The sequence below is a fragment of the Eurosta solidaginis genome, chromosome 3, assembly GCF_040869045.1.
Source record: "Eurosta solidaginis isolate ZX-2024a chromosome 3, ASM4086904v1, whole genome shotgun sequence".
Taxonomy (NCBI): Eukaryota; Metazoa; Arthropoda; class Insecta; order Diptera; family Tephritidae; genus Eurosta; species Eurosta solidaginis.
In genome coordinates this window covers 114,152,849-114,174,444 of record NC_090321.1, presented here as the reverse complement: position 1 = coordinate 114,174,444, position 21,596 = coordinate 114,152,849, and the positions used below count along the sequence as shown (strand labels likewise).

The 21,596-nt window shown below is 38.9% G+C and overlaps 1 protein-coding gene across 11 annotated transcripts in view; it reads right to left on the bottom strand.

Moving 5' to 3' along the window:
• Obsc (Obscurin) overlaps positions 1-21,596 on the bottom strand; it is a 2,548,720-nt gene that overhangs the window by 599,582 nt on the left and 1,927,542 nt on the right. For all 11 annotated transcript variants that reach the window (XM_067772951.1, XM_067772955.1, XM_067772952.1 and 8 more), the window contains one exon: positions 18,285-18,454. In XM_067772951.1, the coding sequence (XP_067629052.1) occupies positions 18,285-18,454 (170 nt within the window). The remainder of the gene's footprint in view (positions 1-18,284; positions 18,455-21,596) is intronic.

The following is a 21,596-nucleotide window of genomic DNA, read 5'->3' as shown; positions in this document are numbered from 1 at the left end:
AATACCACCAAAATCCGAAGCAGTCATCTGGGCAAAGGTTGATGGAGATTGTGGGACAAACAAATTGTGGGTTGTCGAAGCAGCAAACAAATCAGCACTGAACATACTTGTAGGAAAAACCCTGGCTATGACAAAACAAGATGGACGTGTTCCAGTAAGAGTACTCAATGAGTTCAATTCACCACTCAAACTGACTAAAGGAGCTATTTTGGGAAGATGCCAAGAGGCTGAAGTAGTTATTAACTGTGAACAGCTCCAGGAACACGTTTCAGCTAGTAATACTAATCTTTCAAATGACATCACGGCATGGACGCAGGGGCTAGAGGAAGCATATCAGAGTAAGGCAAAACAACTGCTCCTAAAGTACGCGAACATATTTGACCAGGATGGTTCTAAACCAGGCCGCACCAACGTTGTGAAACATCAAATTGACACTGGAGATGCGAGGCCGATCCGTCAAGCTCCACGTAGTGTTCCACTGGCGAAGCGGCAAGTTGTGAGTCAAATTATACAAGAAATGAGCGACAGCGGCGTCATCGAACCATCAGCTAGTCCCTGGAACTCACCGGTAGTACTTGTAAAGAAGAAGGATGGAAAAATGAGGTTTTGCGTGGACTACCGGAAGTTGAATGACGTTACGAAAAAGGATAGCTACCCATTGCCAAGAATTGACGACACTCTGGACTCGCTCTCTGGTACGAAATGGTTTTCCACACTGGACTTGAAAAGCGGCTACTGGCAAGTGGAGGTAAAGGAGGAAGACAAAGAGAAAACAGCCTTCAGTGTCGGAGATGGTTTTCGCAATTTACAGTAATGCCCTTTGGACTATGTAATGCACCAGCTACTTTCGAGAGACTCATGGATCAGGTATTGAAAGGACTACATTGGAAAACATGCTTGGTGTACCTGGACGACATCATCGTATTGGGCAAGAATTTCGATGAACATCTTAAGAACTTGGAGGAAGTTTTCCAAAGAATAGCTGGCGCTGGTCTGAAGTTAAGTCCCAAAAAGCGTGCGCTGTTTAAAAAGGAAGTAAATTATTTGGGTCACAAGGTAACGACAGAGGGCATCTGCACTGCGAACGAAAAGATAGAGGCTGTAAAGGATTGGCCAAGACCACAGAACCTACTTGAATTAAGAAGTTTCCTTGGGCTGTGCAGATATTACCGCCGATTTGTACAAAATTTTTCCAGCGTAGCCCATAGCCTCCATGAGCTTACAAGAAAAAATAAAGCTTTTGAATGGAAGAAGGAGCAAGAAGTGGCTTTCCAAATATTGAAGGAGCGTTTGTGCACTGCCCCAATGTTAGCATATCCGATTCCAGGAGCAACATTTATTCTAGATACAGATGCGAGTGGATATGCTATAGGAGGCGTTTTATCACAACTGGTCGATGGACAGGAGAAGGTAGTTACATATTACAGTCGTTCGATTGGAAAACCAGAGAGGAACTACTGCGTTACGCGGAGAGAGCTGTTGGAATTGGTAGAGTGCGTTAAACATTTTCACAAATACCTCTACGGCCAGCGATTCCGTGTCAGGACAGATCACGCAGCTTTAAAATGGCTACTGCAGTTCCGTAATCCGGAAGGACAATTTGCACGGTGGATCGAGCGACTACAAAGCTATGACTTTTCCATTGAGCATCGAAAAGGTAGTACCCATGGAAATGCCGATGCAATGTCACGAAGACCATGTAGTTTGGAATGCAAGCACTGTTCAAAAGCCGAGGCTAAAGAAGACATTATAGATGTCCGGCTAATGACTATATCATGTACAGATGAATGGGACAAGGAACAGCTAAGAAAGTGCCAGCTAGAAGATGCAGATCTGTCACGTGTTATGCAAGGGCTCGAACGAAATGAAAGACCAAACAGAGAAGAGATGTCAGCAGAGAGTCCCATTGCGAAGTCATATTGGGCACAGTGGAACAGTTTGGAATTGATATCCAGTTGCCTTCATCGAGTATGGGAGAGTGAGGATGGTAAATACAAGAATAAACTGATAGTTGTTCCCAGAAAGAGGATTCCTGATGTGCTCAGCGAGCTGCATAATGGTCCAAGCGGAGGTCATCTTGGAATCACGAAGACGCTCGAGAAGATTAAACAGAGATTCTATTGGGTTGGTTGCCGTCAGTCGGTCACTGAGTGGATTGCGAACTGCGAGGTTTGCAGCAGAGCGAAAGGGCCCAGAACACGATGTCATGGCCAGATGAAGCAATATAACTCAGGTGCGCCATTTGAAAGGATCGCTATGGATGTCGCCGGTCCATTTCCTACTAGCAACGGCGGAAACAAATATGTACTGGTAGTTATGGATTATTTCAGCAAATGGCCAGAGGTATACCCAATCCCAAATCAAGAAGCGGAAACGGTAGCAGAAGTTTTTATAAACAATTGGGTTGCAAGGTATGGTGTACCAATGGAGTTACATTCTGACCAAGGCAGGAATTTCGAATCAGCTGTGTTCCAGGAAATGTGTAAGTCATTGGGCATTCGAAAAACACGGACAACTGCATTGCATCCTCAATCCGATGGTATGGTAGAACGATTCAATAGAACATTGGAGGAGCACTTAAGGAAAGTAGTGGACAAGTACCATAAAGAATGGGATACCCGCATACCATTATTCTTGATGGCTTACCGATCAGCAGTGCATGAGACAACGGGGCAAACCCCTGCAAAAGTAATTTTTGGCAATGACCTTAGACTGCCAGCTGATTTGAAGTTTGGGATAGATGCCAATGCGGAGAGAAATGTCAGGAAATCCACTAGTGATTTGGAAGAACAGCTAAGAGAAATACATGATCTGATAAGGCAACGAACAAAGATTATGAGTGACAAGATGAAAGCCAGATATGATAAAGCAATTAATTCAGAAGGTTTTCAGGAAGGAGATTTGGTGATGTTATACAGCCCACAACGTAAACAAGGTTTGTCCCCGAAATTGCAGTGTAATTGGGAAGGCCCATACAAAATTGTAAAACGGATCAACGATGTAGTGTACCGCATACAAACCATCGGTAAACCACGAACCAAAATGAAGGTGGTCCATTTGGAAAGGCTAGCAACGTTTAGATCGAGAGATTTGTCTGATCGGGACGATCAGACTTAGGTGGAGGGCACTGTCACCGATATTAGCATCACTAAATTATCCCATCACTAAGGCGATGCTAAGGCCATGCCAAGCAGTATTTACGTTAATAATTAAATCAAGTATACACATATATAAGGCAGCCCAGAGAGATGTCACACACAGGTGCATTTACTTATATGCCTATGTGCGCAAACTACAAACATTCACATCAATAATTCAATCTTTATGTATCTACATAAACGAATAAATAATTGCGTCTACACATATGTACGTATACGAGCAGCGGAGCGGCAATGCACAAACACGTGCATATATCTTATCTGAGTTGTCACAAGAGAGAGCAATAATTTGTGAACGTAGTTGTGGCTGGCGATTTTGTAGCCGAAACAACTAGTAAGTTCTGGAAATCGAAGAGCGTAGAAGTATGCAGCGTAAACTATAAAAGCGGGGCAAGCGAGTAAGAAGTAATTCAGTTTGATTTGAGTTGTCAAGCAGTTTGATTAAGACGATATCTAGCGAGCAATAGCAGTGTTATTTTGAATAGTAGAGTTTCATTTGAGCTGTCAATCAGTTTGGTTATTAAGTAAGCTATTCGTTGCAAAGTACAAGTGTTATTGTGAAGTACTTGAATAAAGGCCATTTTGCATTATTACATATTGGAGTTATTTATTCAACAGTTTAGCGATACGAACTTAGCAGAGGGTTGCAAATAAGAAGATTTGCAGCAAATTCGTTACAATATTGATGAGGACCATTTTTTAGATCAAAGCTAAGCTTGCCATATATCCTGCAATATGACAAAGCTATATGTAAAAATTTTAAAATTCTAATTGATACTGGAGCAACAAGTTGCTACATAAAAGCAGGAATTTATAAAAATAAAAATGAACTTACCATATATCTATATATATAAAAAGAAGTGTACATTTTGATTGTCACTCCATAACTCGAAAACGGATAGAAAGATTGCCATGAAAGTTTTAGGAAAGATACAGGAAGGAGAGAGATGATGGTTAGTTGATTTTGAAATCCCAAATCGGTTTAGCCATATATCTATATTTATAAAAATGAATGTTTGTATGTATGTCATCGATTAACTCAAAAACTACTGAACCGATTATTATGAAAATTGGTATATATATGTATTTTTTCACGGGGAAGGTATATATAATGAGTACTTTGATACCGGGTGACTAGGGTCTCGAGATATAGGCCAAAACATGGACCCGGGTAACTCCAGGAAGTGTTTGTACAATATTGGTATCATATGGAAGCTTTTTATGAGTACTTTGACACTGGGTATTTTTCGTACCCCTGGGTGACTAGGGTCTCGAGATATAGACCAAAACATGGACCCGTTTAACTCCAGGAAGTGTTTGTACAATATGGGTATCAAATGTAAGCTGTTTATGAGTACTTTGACACTGGGTATTTTTCGTACCCCTGGGTGACTAGGGTCTCGAGATATAGACCAAAACATGGGCCCGGGCACCCCTAGAATGTGTTTATACAATATGGGTATCAAATGAAAACTGTTGATGAGTGCCTTAGTACAGGGTAGTTTTCATACATATTGGTGACTAGAGTCTCGAGATATAGGCCAAAACGTGGACCCGGGTACCCCTAAAATGTGTTTATACAATATGGATTCAGATGAAAGCTGCTGATGAGTGCTTTAGTACAGGATAGTTTTCATACCTACTGGTGACTAGGGTCTCGAGATATAGGCCAAAACATGGGCCCGGATACCCCTAGAATGTGTGTGTATTTTGGATATCAAATGAAAGCTGTTGCTGAGAGCTTTTAAGTAATTTTCATTGTGATATTCGATTTAGTCGCATTAACCTGGCAAAACTGATAAATATGCATGCGAATCCGAAATACAGTCATGAATTAATAATACCCACATATCTATTTACATACGTCCTATTCGATTTGCCTGAAATTTGGTATATAAATTTGCCTATATTAGTATTTACGATGCTTTTTCCCGGGAAGTAGACCAGAGACGGACTGGGACTGGGATTAGGACTGGGACTGAGACTGAGACTCGGAGTGGGACCGGGACTGAGACTCGGAATGGGACTGGAACGAAATACATACCACCCTCTGGGGCTGGCAATAAGATATGAAGAAGAATGAGAAAAACTTGAGAGAAGAGAAAAGAGAGAAGGAGACTAAGAAAGAGATAGAATGAGACGAAGATGGAGATAGATTAAGCGAAAAATACGGAGGGAGGAGTGAATACAAAGATAAGGAAAAAGTGTGGAGACACGAGGGCAGATTTAGACGGAAAAAGCTTATTAAAATGTATGCATATATACCAAATTTAGGGCAGAACAACGTCTTCCGGGTCTGCTAGTTAATAAAAATAAAAAAAAAAAATAAATGTAAGGCGCGATAACCTCCGAAGAGATCTAAGGCCGAGCTTCTCTTCCAATTTGCGTCGTGCTCCTCTTGATTTTCCCTACAAATTGGCCGGACGGGACCTACATGTTTTATGCCGACTCCGAACGGCATCTGCAAGGCAGATGAGTTTTCACTGAGAGCTTTTCATGGCAGAAATACATTCGGAGCGCTTGCCAGACACTGCCGAGGGGCGACCCCGCTTAGAAAAATTTTCTTCTAATTGAAAAACCTTATTTCTAAAATTTTGATGTTGCTTTGCCTGGGGGTTGAACCCGGGGCATACGGTGTGGTTGGCGGAGCACGCTACCATCACACCACGGTGGCCGCCTTGTTAGTTGTTTAGTTAATAATAAATAATAATAGAGAAGAAACCATAATTATTTCGGATATTGAATCTGAAATGGCAGACAGTGAAAATGCTGGCAACAATAATGAAATTTTAAACCCCTTGGGACGCAGTAGTACTAAGGCTCCTGCCGAAGCTTTTACCGGCAAAACCGAAAAAATTTAAAAATACAAAGAAAACTGTTAAGAGTAAACATTTAAACTCCTTGGGATATACGAGTCCTAAGGCGCCCGCCGATGTAACTACCGGCAACAAAAGAGAAAAATATGAAAAGAAAAGTAAAAAATTTGAGAATTTAAACACCTTGGGATGCAAAAATCCTATGGCTCCCGCCGAAGATTTTACCGGCAATATAGTATTAAAAAATATTTTTCTTCCTTGAAACAGGAAGGTTCAAAAGCGCCTGCCGAAAGTGATACCGGCAATATAGGAAACAAATATACAATTCAAATCTCTAATGGAAAGGTTAAATATACAAATTTATTACTGTACGCCACGCCACAGCACTAGCAATGGCCAAATAGAGAGAGTTCATTCAACACTCACAGAAATTTCCCGTTGTTTGAAACAGGAGCACAGTCTAATAAGTGATTTCGAATCAATTATGAGGGCGGTACAGCAGTATAATAAAACAATACATTCGGTAACAGGTAAACAATCTTGTAATATTTTATTCAATAAAGAAACTCACACTAATATAAGGGATATACAAAATCGGCGCAGGAAAATATGCTAAAGCATCATAATAAAAAAAGGCTTCAGAAAAGTTATCACAGGGGTGAGGTTATATATGGAAAAATATATGGAGAAAGAAATAAATTAAAACCGAGGTATAAAAAGCAGGTAGTTGTAGAAGATTTGAGGGATAAAGTTAAAATACAGGATAGAAACAGAATAATTAATAAGGATAATATTAAAGTTTAAATACGTTATTTTATAGGGATGAAGAAACTCATACAAATCTCATTTGATATTTTTGAATTTCACTATTATCACGTCGGACATAATTGGTGGAGGAGGAAGATGCAGCAATTTTTGGAAGTTATGGAACAATATATCACTTAACAAATTTATCATTGTTTCATGACTTTGTGCAAAAATATGAATCTGACGAGAAATTAATTCATTATTTGGGAATGGACTTTGAAATACAAATGATAAAAACATTATTAAACCAATTAAAGATTAATAATAATAGACAAAAAAGGGGATTAATGAGTTGGGAACAGTGTGGAAGTGGATTACAGGTATACCATGATGATTTTATGCAAATAAAAAATAAAGTAAATGATTTAATAGATAATGATAATAAACAATTTACAACCAATTCTCAAATATTCAAATTAACACAAATAGTAAAACAACTACAAGGTAGCTCTAATGAAGTGGCCTTTTTAAGACAAAGAAACAGACTTATAATCACAGAACTTGAAAACAATACAGACTATATTCCATTGTCAAAGCAGGAATTTTGAACCCTTTAATTTCAGATATGTCGGAAATTCAAGAAATAATAAGTAAAAGTGGCGGCCACCGTGGTGTGATGGTAGCGTGCTCCGCTTGCCACACCGTATGCCCTGGGTTCGCACCCTGGGCAAAGCAACATCAAAATTTTAGAAATAAGGTTTTTCAATTAGAAGAAAATTTTTCTAAGCGGGGTCGCCCCTCGGCAGTGTTTGGCAAGCGCTCCGGGTATATTTCTGCCATGAAAAGCTCTCAGTGAAAACTCATCTGCCTTGCAGATGCCATTCGGAGTCGGCATAAAACATGTAGGTCCCGTCCGGCCAATTTGTAGGGAAAATCAAGAGGAGCACGACGCAAATTGGAAGAGAAGCTCGGCCTTAGATCTCTTCGGAGGTTATCGCGCCTTACATTTATTTTTTTATTTATAAGTAAAGAGCAGATTAATGTAACGATAACAGACGTCATAGATGTTTCAGAATTTAAGATCGCACAAAGTAATAATTTAATAGATGTTTATATTAAATATCCAACAGTAAATAAGATGTGTAAATTATATAAAACAATAGCTATAGCACAAAATGATGGAAAATTGCTAATTGAAAATGAAATAATAAAATGTCGCAATGAATTTTATTCCGTTAAATTATGTAATAGAGGATTAAATAATGCTCTTTATATGATAGGGAAAATGTCACATGTTTATCAAATTTGTTGAATGATAAACAAGCAAACGGTACAATACTAAATAAAGCGAATGAACCCATAAGAATACGCTACAGGGCGTTTATTTGATAACCTTTCAAGATTTGGTAATGATAGATAATTTAGGATATGAATCCCTCAGGAAAAATTTTAAAATGCCTAAAAGATGGACAATTTAAACCACATTTTGTAAAACAGTATGTTGAAACAAAAAATGTAGATCTAAGATTGAACAATTTTAATGTACTAACACCACTTAAGCAAGAAATAAAAATGAGTCCCGTTTGGTGGTCATTTACTACTCTTTTGTTCATTAGTGTAATTATATATTTCATTTATAAATTAATCATATGTATTGATTCTAAAATTAAGTTGAAAAATTCTAAAGAATAGGAAAAAATGTTGATAAAATTGTCAAATCAAATAAATCACCTTACAACTATATATTCGAATACGGGACGCTTCGATTTAGAAGCGGGGGAGTTAACGCCACCATTCACCCATAGCACTTACCCGCGAAGTAAACAAATATAGCTTCATTGAACCACTTAGGCATATGAGTCAAATATGTCTTTGCTACACTGGCAATTAGTAACCACACATTTTTAATCTAAACAGGAGAGCTAAAGTAAATAATATCTCAAATATCCTAAGCTCTGCATTTTTAATCTAAACAGGAAAAACTAAAGTAAATAATAACTCAAATATTCAGTTGGCTATTTTTATTGATTTTTCAAGGGCAAGCCATTTCAAGGCTAAACCTATTTCATCGAATGATGAAATTGGTTTTAAGTAAACATTCAAGCTTCACACTACTTAGAACTTAAGCACAAAGCAATTGTATGTAGTGGTCAGTAAATAAGTTATAAATAAGAGAAGATCAATTTTTCAAATTTTGATTGAACCACCAAGCAAGACGGTTTATTTTTTAAAATCCTTCCGCACTTCGTGCGAAAGTTAAGTTGGATTTGCCCTTTATTTTATTGCTTGTGTTTGTTGTTGTAGTACCACTGCATTTATATTTTGTGTTTGCATGTGTTTTTTGTTGTACCATTGTATTTCTTTATTCCTTGTTATTGTTAGTCAGCTGTGGTTTGTTTGGGGATGCTGTTTATGGTAGACGGAGTAGATAAGCGTTGTTTCGGCGTGTACCAGATAAGGGTTGCCGTTACGAAAAAATTGTGTTACCAGTATTATAATATAAATGAGATGGTTACTATTATTGTGACTATTACTATGATTATCAATAGCGCTATGATTATTAGAGCATTATTATTAAAACTAATAATAATATTATAGAAAATAAAATTAATTTAATTGTAATTATTATTAGGGCAATGATGACATTTATGAAACTTGTTCATATGTGATTTACCATCAGATTTCTTCGTGCTATGCCTTCCTTTGTAGTTTTCGGTGATTTTACTATTCGGTTGTGTTTGCAAAGATGTAGATGGGCATCTGTGGAGCGTTTTGCTCCGCTTTCGCTTCTCCCTTTGATTAACTTGTTTTCATAAAATTGTTTGAGCTCGCTTCGATGCGCTGTTCTCTTCTTGCCTTGGAATATTTTGTCCAGTTCGACGATGACTTGCGAAATAAAATTATTGATTCTATGGGGCCCGCTGAATGTTGGTGCTAGTTTGGCCGCAAAGTTGTCGGTTGCCTCAGACAGATGGTGTTCCTGTACCAAAACTCTGGCTCCACTCGCCGGATTCCACTTCCTTCTCCGCAAATTATAATATCGTGCCTGTTCTGCACGTTGCTGGTTTCTTCGTACCATTTGAACTCTCTCCTTAATTTTCGCTACTTTTTTATTTGCCGTTGTTGTGGCCTCGCCTGTGCCAAATGTTCGCTCATCGTATAGGGCGTTGGGGATCCGTGTCTCTCGTCCTTGTACCAAGAATGCCGGGCTGTACCCTGTTGCCTCGCACACACTCGAATTTAGTGCTAACATTATCTCTGGTAATAACTCGTCCCAGTTGCGTTGTTCTTTTCCCGTGAGTTGTGCTAACATCCGTTTGATGTTTCGGTTTGCCCTCTCCGTTGGATTCTCTTGTGGTGTATAGTATGCTGTTAGTTGGTGCTTTACTCCATAATCCTGAAGGAGTCTCTTGAATTGTCTGCTCGTGAACTGGGCGCCTTTGTCTGTAATAATGACCTTCGGAAATCCAAATCGTGATAATATACGGTATCTAAATGATTTGATGAGGCTATCCGCTGTCGTCTTACGTAATGGTATGATCTCTACCCACTTGGTGAAACGATCTAGAAATATTAGAACCATGGTATTGCCGTGATTTAAACGTGGTAATGGTCCAACGAAATCTGCGCACACCGTTGCCCACGGTTCTTCTGGAATTTGGGTTAACATTTTCCCCGCTGCTTGCTGTTGAGAAGGGTTGTAAATTTGACAGGTTGGGCATTGTTGTACATACCGTTTTACATCGCGAAACATTCCTGGCCAGTAGTACCTTGTGGCTGCTCGAGCTATTGTCTTCCGGATACCCATGTGTCCGGCGCTTGGACTGCCGTGCACTTCCTGTAATATTTTACCGTGTTGTGGCTTTGCTACACATAGCTTCCAAGGGATCACACCTTGATCGTCGATCTGAACTGCTATGTGCCGATATAACTCACCGTTTTCAATTATGTAGTCTGAAAAGTTCTCCGGGTTTCGTTTAACTTCCTCCTTCCTTTTTTCAAGCCATTTACATGATATTTCGTTTTCATGTTCCAGTCTGTTGAGGTGTGCGTCTTGCGGCTGTCGTGAGAGTACATCCGCTACTACGTTCAGCTTACCTTTCCTGTACTGTACATCGAACGAGTATTGTTGCAACTCCAACGCCTATCTCGCAATACGTCCTGAAGGACTTTCGATGGCGTTTAACCATTTCAATGATAAGTGGTCCGTGATTACCGTGAATTCGTAGCCCTCCAGATATGGTCGCATTTTGCATATAGCCCATACAATGGCTGAACACTCTTTCTCCGTGGGTGAATAATTAATTTCTGCTTTGTTGAGGTGGCGGCTAGCGTACGCGATTACCCGCTATCCGTCGTCTAGCTCCTATGTGAGGACTGCTCCTAGTCCAAAACCGCTCGTGTCTGTAATGTGAATCTTCGTGTAAAATCTTGCCACGCCGGTACTGGTGTTTAGGTGAGTGAATTCTTCAGTGTCTGAAATGCTTTTTCTTGTGTTTCGGTCCATTTCCATCTGTTACCCTTCTCTAACATGGTCAGCAGATGCGCTATTTTTGAAAACTCTGGTACGAATCGGCGGTACCAAGATGATATACCTAAAAATCGTCTTAATTCTTTTACATTTGTGGGTGCTTGCAATTCCTTAATCGCTGCTATTTTATCTGGGTCCGTGTGTATACCCTTTTCGCTCACGACATGTCCCAGATACTTCAGTTGTTTCTTGAAAAATTCGCACTTTTCGGCGTTGATTCTTAAATTTGCTTTTCGTAGGCATTTAAACACTTCCTTTAGATGTTTAATATGCTGTAGTATCACGTGGAATTAACCTCACTTCAAACACGCTTAACATTACAAACATACGTTCATTGACCCAGGTAACTACCATAAGTTCATTCGCGTTCACCAAGCCACCTAATGCATTATTGAGTCATACCCAAATTACTCAAGTATGAATCATATTGACAATATGTATGTCAATATAATAATTCGCCAACAAAGCATTCCTCACTATTGAGTCATGCATCTCTAGTATGTAATTGTTAATGTAAGAATGTATATAGGTATAGGTTAAGAACTTTTGTATAAATAGGAAATAATTTATTCAATAAAGAAGATTTATGAATATGATACCATTTTCTTTTAAAATCTAAAAGAATACATTGTACAATGCTCCTCTAGCGTTGAGCTTGTAATTATGATGTCATCTAGGTATGCGAATGCGTTCGGTTCTAATTCGGAGCCGATTACTTGATCTAATGCCCGTTGAAATGTTGCGAGTGTTGAATGAAGACCAAATGGCATCATGCGCCATTGAAACAGCCCGAATTCAGGTATAGTAATTGCCATATATTGCTTATTTCCTGCCTCCATAGGGATCTGCCGTTTTTCAGATCCAGGCTACTTATGTACTTCGCCTTTCTTACCCACTACCGTGGATCCAACACACACTAGGGATCCACGGTAGTGGGTATGCATCGGGGACTGAGCGTGCGTTGAGCTGGCGATAGTCTATACATAACCTCCACTTACCACTCTTCTTCTTTACGAGTACGATCGGTGAACTATGCGGGCTTCGCGATGGCTCGATGCATCCCTTCTCCAATAGCTCGGTTATCTCCTCTCCATATTAATAGTTTCCTGCATCTTCGGATTCCGTGGAAAATATATATTTGTTTTATCGTTCGATCATCACGCATGATTATTTTATGCGCCGCGAGATTTTGGAAGCTAAGAATCTGTTCGTCTAGGAAATCCTTAACCCTTGTAATGTTTTCAGATGGATTTTGTTGGTCCGTAGTTAGTCCTTCCGTATCGTTTACATCGGGCTCGCCTGCCTCAGTTATTGTCCTGCACATAACCGTGTCTCTGATTGCCTCTTCTGCTGGTAGCGTTACCGTGTAACCGCCGAAACTTAATGATGTGTTTGCCCTGGCAAGTATGTCCATGCCGATGACAACTTCTTCTTTTAGCCCCGGGAGAACGAGTATTTCGCCGTTGTACTTCTCTTTCTCAATCTCTACATCTGCCACTATTGCTTCCTTTATCGTGCTGGCTCTACAATCGCCCAATACCACTCGGCTTCGTACCTGTTTCAAAATTGCCTTACCTAATCTCCTCGAACATGTCCCACTCATAAACTTCATGTCGCTCCTGTATCTTCTGTTGCTGTTATTTTGCAGCCATTTATCTTTACGTCCGCCAAAATACGCCCTTCCGTTTGCTTCAAAATAGTTAGACCTCCCGAATTCGTATTGCTGGAGACCCCACCCCTCGGGTCTGATCGAGTTTCCGGTCGTTTCCCGACGATGCGCGGCAACAATTTTTTGTGAGAATCTTGTGCCGACGACATTTCCAACAAAAGTCTCGACGTTCATTGCGGCACGCACAGGCACGATGTCCGTTTTCACCACATCGCCTGAATGCGGTTCTGGGATTCATATACGGTTTACTTGTTGGTGGGTTACTTCGATGTGTATTGCCATTGACAATCCTGCTACTTGCCTACATCTGGTAATTCTTGTATGAAAAAATGCCGGTCATCCGGACGCCTTGCTGGAAGTGCTCTTGCCACTACTCTCTGCGCATCTCTTCGTGATATTTTCGAAGTGCTCTGCCAGACTCACCAAGCCTTCGAGCGTCTGAAATTCAGTTCACTTTTTATATAGTTGGTGCTCACTGCGACAGTTTCGGTATATTCTTTGCAGTCTTTGTGCATCGGTGAGGTTCGCGTGTCTCATGAGGTTCTGTAGTTCCAAAACGTAATCCTTGAACGACTCTCCTGGTCATTGTGTTCGCTGACGTATCTCGTCTTCCAGCTTTTCGAGTATGACGGGCTCAAGAAGAAGCATAGAAAGTCGTGTTTAAAACTGTTCCATTCGCTCCAGGGACGATTATTTTTCCGCAGCCATACCAGGGTTCGGTCCTTGAGTAATTCTGGTAGCGCTCGCGGGATTCAATTAAGGCCCACTTCATACCATTCCGCCAGCTCTTCTACTCTCGACGAAACTCAGTGGCTCACCCTATCCTACTTAATTCCTCATTTTCGTGCTCGGTCCATTACGCATACGGTAGACGGAGGTTGACCTTGTTCATTAGAGGTTAATGCTGTTTTAGAATGCTTTGTTTCCAACTCTGCAAAACATGTTTCGTAGCTTGGATTTTGGTTAACAAATTGGGCGAACTCCTTCCTCAACTCGTCGACGGCTCCGCTGTTGTTGAATCCAAACTCGGCCACGTATTGCAAAAGATCTTCTTTCTTCAGGTAATAAATCAAATTTACTTTGACCATGTTGTTTTGCTATATGTTCCGGTGAAATAAAATATATGCCCCCTTATATGTATAAGGGTCCCTGCTCGGGCGTCAATTTTAACGAACCCCGAATGTCGGGTTTATAGCTGGGGTATAACTCAGCGAATGGTTTCGCCTATACAATAAAAGATGTTAGTAAACGTTATAAAAAACTGATGATTTATTTCTAATCCCTCGAAAAAAACGTACGTGATTATAATATGTTAAATCACCAAGTGTTTTACACGCCTCGGTATGCCTGGTGAATATACGTAATCGGTGAGCGTTTTACACAACTCACCGGATCCCTAGTAAAATACGTAGTCGTCGAACGTTTTACACGACTCGGCGGTATACCTATCATAAACAGCTGGAGTTCTACACCACCAGCTGCTCCGTAGTGGATGTTCAACACAGCCCACCATATACCTCACTCTACGACTTCTAATCCAAGAGTTCCTTGTTCTTGAATTTTCCGCTCCTTTTATACGATTTTTTAGTCGGCTTCCGTTGCTTTACAATAAAAGTTCTTAAAACCTAAGCTAAATATATGCATGTGTGTTCGCTATCGTTTGACAGTTCCATTTCTCCTTGTTCGCTTATACGTAAGTATGTATGTTTGTGAATAATTATGTGAGTTCTTACACTCTGCGATAAAAGTTTTCATCTCCTATATATAGATAATTTAATATGTATTCTCATTATATATGTTTTAAAATGTATGTATGATTGTACAAAGTATATTTAATTCAAAATGTATGTACATATATGTATAAGTAAACCCATTTCATTCCATATATATTAGGGCGCGTCGATTTAAAAATCGCTCATTGCTCTGTGAAAATCGTATTCTAGGGATCAAAATAAGAAACTTTGCCGAAGGAACCATACCTCTAAAACGAATTCTGATGTCCCCCAATTTGGGTCGAACTTTTGCGAAATGGTAATTTCAATTCTACCTGCTGTGTCTTGTGGTGGCTTAAAAAAACAACACAAGCAATTTTACGATCTGCAATTGTGTCACAGTGATACCTTCATTTTTTAAAACGGTTGAATAAAAAACCCACACCACTATGTTTACGACATGCAAATGCATCACAGTGATGGGTTTTAAAAGGGTTGTAAAAACGCTAATTTCTAATAATTTTTTTCTATTACTAAGTTAAATTCAATTTTTCATTTACATATGTTCTGACTAAATAAATTTCTAAAGAGAAAAATAAACTCAAAAAAGAAAAAAAACATAGGCATTTCAAAGTGGGATTTTTCAAAATTTGCCCCTTCCCAAAAGTTCGACCCAAATTGGGGGACACCAGAATTCGTTTTAGAGGTATGGTTCCTTCGGCAAAGTTTCTTATTTTCATCCCTGGAATATGATTTTCACAGAGCAATGGGCGATTTTTTGCCTCCCCACAAATCGACCCGGCCTAATATATATATAAATTTTTATAATTAAGTATATATTTTAAAATGATTTTATTATTATTATCTACTATGAAAAATCAAAATTTGTGGAGGCCCCGAAAGCCTGTAATTTTGGGTCTTCACATCACTTACTTACTAACTTAATTGGCGCTTAACCGTTTAAACGGTTATGGCTGTAAAACAAGGCGCGCTAGTGGCTCTTTCTCTCTGCCAACCGGCGCCAATTGGTCACAACAAGGGAGTTTAAATCATTTCCCACCTGGTCCTTCCAGAGGAATGGGGGCCGCCCTCTACCTCTGCTTCCATAGGCGGGTTCCGATAGAAACACTTTCTTGGCCGGAGCGTCATATTTCATTCGCATAACATAGCCTAGCCAGCGCAGCCGCTGCGTTTTAATTCGCATTCTATTAACACACGATATATCCTGCTCCTCAGAGCGCAATATGATATCCAGCACATTGCTTGACGTTGGCCCAACATATGTACGCACACCATCCCTTTTGGCCACCTGTAGACTACTGGGTAGTATATAACAAATTAGGGACTCACCTCTATCAATTATATCGTCACTTTCCAAAAGCTGTAATGCGGATACGCATCCACGCCTATGACAAGCCATCCTATGCACTCTTCTTGATCCATTAGCCATTTGAACTCTTCTGGTGGGGCTTCCACGGACGGTTCTTTTTTCTTTTCTATTGCGACCGCCGCTAGGTCTTCGGTGCTGTAGTAAAGGTGTTTCCTTACGGTGATTGCAGCTTTAACCCTGCTGTAAGACTTGCTGCGCCATTAAGCAGTATGTCTCTCGCCAAATTCTTCGCCACTGTGCTCGCGGAATATATTTTTCCGCTGCTCTAATTGTCTTTGTTACACTCACATCATCGTTGAGCTGTTTCTCCACTTCCAACACCTCCGCCTCTACGCCTATACCCTTTTCTTTTTCTGCTACCTACATTTCCGCAAGGTCCATTTCCATCTCCCCTACTTTTAGCGTATTGGGGTTATTGTCCTGAGCATAAAAATACTATCTGCGCCCCAGGACATTTTCCCAAGCTGTTAGTGCAACAGATCCCCTGATTCCTTATAAATTTGGAGGATGTTGTTCTGGCCCACCTCCACGGGTCGGGATATATGAAGTACCTTCCAATCCCATGTTGGTATATTTGGGTTCCGCAGTTTCAGCATGTCAAGTCCTCTGCCTTCACCACTCGGGGTATCCAAACCTTGGATTTTGATATGTGGGGCTCAGTGCTCTATACACCACCTTCAACCTTGCGTCTTCTTATTTATGAAGGTCTGGAACAAGTATATCTTTACCCCATTGCGTCATCAAGCTGTTTCGAAAGCAGCGGTGTATTTGGTTCATCATGCGTCATTTTGATTATAATACTAATCGGCTCCCCTTCTACGGATCTCCACCTTTCGATTGACATCTGCCCAATGGGGTTGCTGCAATCTAGTTGTGAAACAGTCACGAGCTGATTCTCAACTTCAGGCATCTTCTTCCCAATGAAAACCGGTGCCTGATGTTGTGGTTGTTGTAGAGATAAGGACACTCTCCGAAGGCCCTGGGGAGTGTTATCGATGTTGATGGTCCTTTGCCGGATGTAGATCCGGAACGTTCCGGTAACAAGCACCATTAAGATACTAGCTCGACCATCTCGGGAAGGATTTGGTATGACCACATGAAACATTCTAGGCCATACCGCCCTCCCACCACCTAGATCCATGAGGAACTTCGGCTCGCCAGAGCGTCGGATGTTAAAGAAACATTATTCGCCACGGGTAGGTGACAATTGACAATTATGCTACAGAACGCCTTGAATCAGTTTGGTATTTTAGTCGCCACTTACGACAGGCATAACTGCCACTAAGCCCTCTAACCCGCTGAGGTGCTGGAGTCTGATCGTTATCTCCCATTAGCTTTTCAAGACTTGTCTTTGTTTTTCAAGCCAGATTGCCTTGCTTCTGTTGTATTGCAGCTTTTGAAGTACACTTTCCAGTACATGTAACGAAAAACCTGTAACCAACATATTGCAATAACTGTTGTTTCTTTTTAACTTTCCGAAAAACCCACCTTCTTATTCCTACCAATGCTTAGACATTCCTGAATTCAAGCACAATGCGTTTTTGAAACCAGAACGAAAACTCTCAAATTAAGTACAAAGCCCACTTGAAATGAGCAAAAAAGTACAAAAATCCAAAAAAAAAACTGTGCAGTTTATGCGAATAATGGTTTAAGACTTGCGAAAAAACGTAGATCCTTAGAGCCTCCTGCGATTTACAACCAGATTGACTGAATTTTGTGTGTGTTAGTGCAGTCGGGTGGCTTCGTGACACACGTATTTGTTGTCGGCTACATGTTGATGAAAATCAAAAATTTTTGATTTTTGCATTTGACGATAGCTTATTTGATAGTCGCGGGGTGTGATTGACAAAACAGCAGTGTTGTATTTAGTTTGTGTTGACATTCAAAATGAACAAGTGCGCGGAAGAACATCAATCCATATTAAAATTCATTGAAAATTATCAATGTTTACCAGCTTTATGGAATGTAAAGCTTTTATTATTATTTAATAAAATTTTTATTAATTTTTTTATTATTTAATAAAACTGCTGTAGTTGCAAGTAAAAAAGTCATCCGATGACGACATATTCACGACCGAACGCTACGGTTTCTCAATGCAAATGTTGATTGATGGCTTTTTATTTGATAGTCGCGGGGCAAGCGTCAAATACCCGACACGCACACATACAAAAATTCAGTCAATATGGTTGTAAATCGCAGGACGCTCTTAACGGGCTCTCGTCAATAGGGTTACCAACATTCATTTGGATATGTTCAATTACCTGTATGTCTGTACATATGGGCTAGGATCGCTCACACCATACTTGTTTTCCACTCGAACACGGAGACGGTAATCGCGATAAGGTTCTAATCCGTTTATGTCACACGCACAGTTCCGAATTCCTTTATAGATAGTTTTCCAGTCCCCTTCTGGCAGTTCCATACGTTCCACCTGAAAGAAATTTGAAATCTGTGTGATAACATTTATAAAATTAAAAATAGACGATTTCAGATTCTTGTCTTATTTGAATGGTATGCGTTTTTCTCTTCAGTTTATATAACAGGTAAATTCGCGTTGCCGGAATATCCCATATTTTTCAGTAAAGTTAAAATGTCCCGCCGGGAAATGATTTGAACTGGCTTTTCTACAAAATCAAAACGAATACGATATTCGAACAAGATGCCTTTAAAAAGATTTTGCGATGTTTTACAAAAATTTTATATAATATCGCGGGTTCGAATCGAGCTCAAGGCCTAACAATAATTTTTTATCATTATTATTGTTATGATAAATTTTTTTCTTAATTGAAAAAATTTTTTTAAATTAGAATAGAAGAAAGAAAAAATTTTAGACAACTGCCAAAGCTCGTTGTATAGATCCATTTCGGGAACTGCTAAATTCCTTCATCGGCAACGTTTAGGCGCCGCTGCTATAACCATTCAGCCACCACAGCGGTTTTTTGTTTGTCTTCATTAATCCTACTTCTATTCTGGTTCGTGCCAATTGATATTCACACCACTGCGACATCTGTTGCAGAATAGCTGTGAAAATTGGACTTGTTTGTTGGCAATGCTGCCAAAGTGTCATATTTTATTGACACTTGTTTTTCCCCGTGCTCTGGGATGTATTAACAATTTTTGTTGTTATATCGGCCTACTGATTTTAAGATCGCGGGTTCGAATCGAGCTCAAGGCCTAACAATAATTTTTTATCATTATTATTGTTATGATAAATTTTTTTCTTAATTGAAAAAATTTTTTTAAATTAGAATAGAAGAAAGAAAAAATTTTTGACAACTGCCAAAGCTCGTTGTATAGATCCATTTCGGGAACTGCTAAATTCCTTCATCGGCAACGTTTAGGCGCCGCTGCTATAACCATTCAGCCACCACAGCGGTTTTTTGTTTGTCTTCATTAATCCTACTTCTATTCTGGTTCTATTTTATATAATATATTTTCTGAAGCCAATTTTATGTCTAAGATCATGTTACTTTCCTTCCAGCTTTCAATATTTTTAAGATACTGCGCAGCTTATAAATATAAGCGACCTTGATATAGCTTACTAGCCAGACCCGTGCGCATCTTGCGCAACAAATATAAAAGTCTCATATCAAATATTAACAGAAATCAGCTGTTCTATCAATCATCTATCAAAAAAAACTAAACTTATATGCGCTTGCGAATGTTAGCAACTGCCGGTAATGCAGTGTTAGTTATAATAAAATATTCACAATAGTGCCATAGTACAAATAAATTTCTCTGTGTGCTCACAATCGTTTATTTTTAATAAATTATTTTAACAAAAAATATAGGTAAACAAAAGCACTACGATCAATAAAGCCCAAAGCTCGCTAATAGCACGAATCTCCATCTTTACAACCAAAACCTTATTTATAAATTTGGATTCCAAATTACAGCGAAAAGGGTCCTGCACATAAAAACAGCAATTTAGAAATAAAGGGCCCTAATATGAGGCAAATTCGATCTTCGACTGTGGTCGAAAGAGCTGATCGAATGAATTTTCATTCGGTATTATGACACTCATTCGATCACGACTAGTGTCATTGTTCGATAATTCGATAAATTCAACCGTTCAGAAAAGCACATTCCCATCTGTCAAATAAAATAAAAGAAAAATTATTTATTATGAAGAAAAAAGCTTAAGTAGTGGAACTAGCCAGAACGCTGAAATGAATTTCAACGCGTAATTGTAGCTTTCTAAACATTATAACTTTCTCAACATGTTGTTACATGTGTTAAAAACTAAACTTCATAATGACCATAGAAGCGTCCATGGACTTACTATCCAGTAAAGATGAATGGCTGCAAGAATGCATAAGACTTTTGTTGTTGTTGTTGTTCGATCTTTAAAAGATGACAATTTTATTTTGATTTAGCATTTTTGGCTGCTGTCTCCTTTTTTTGAACAAACTCAATTTAAGGCTTCAAGGAAAAGAAACAGGAATAAACGATGCTGTGAAAAATGTGCACCAATTCCACACAGAACTGTTTTTGCTTTTAAGGGAACTTCAATCTGGCGATTATACCCATTTTCCGAAAACTTTGGTTATTATTAAGAAACATGCGGGTGTTAAGCCGAATGATCATATTGCAATTTTCGAAAAATTGAATTTTTTTTGAAATTTTGAAGAGAGATTTCAGGATTTTGTTTGTTTTCAACCGTTTCTTGACATCCCCTTCAAATGCGATGTAAGTAAGTATGAATTTGAAATTCAGTCAGAGCTAATCATCTTAAGCGAAAACGTTCCACCACGCGGAGATAATATTGAATTCTGGAAAAACTTAGAAGAATCATCATATCCAATATTGAAAAGAATATCTTTTCAGTGCCTATCACATTTTCCCACAAAATATTTTTATGAGAAAATTTTTTCGGACTTAAAGTTCATTTGCTCCAAGCAGTGTAACAGTTTAACATCAAGTCATTTATCGAATATGCTTTTATTAAGAAGCTGTCACGAAAGTATTGATATTGAAGATTTTATTAAAGATATAATATAGTTTTACAAACCCAAATATATATAATGAGTTATATAAATATATCATCACGGAAAAAAAATCAAAATTAATATTTTTATTTATTTAAATTTCAATTGGTAACCGGGAGGGCGGGAGGTATGGTTTCCAAATGAATGGCTTAAAAAAATAAAATATTGAATATTTTGATTTTGTGATTTTTTCCATGATATATTAATTTGTAAAATTATATTATATCTTTAATCATATTGATAATTGAAAGTATAGGAGAAAGATTGTTGGAAGTTTTTGTGTCGCTGTGTTCTTTGAATCGAATGCAAGTCGATGGTTGATGCAATATGCCTAAGCAATTTAATTTTTATTCAGTTGTCCTACAAAGCATTTATTTTACCAGTCATAATGTTTTCCCATCAGTCCGCACACTTATAAAAATTAATTTGCATTAAATCATTAACATCGGTAATACTAGAATTTTATCAAATACAAAATCTGTAAAATACCGTCCTTATTTAAAAATGTATAGGCTTAGCAAGTAACACACTTGAATTTTTTATTTGAAAGTCTAACACGTTCCAAAATTTCTACTCCAATCCAAT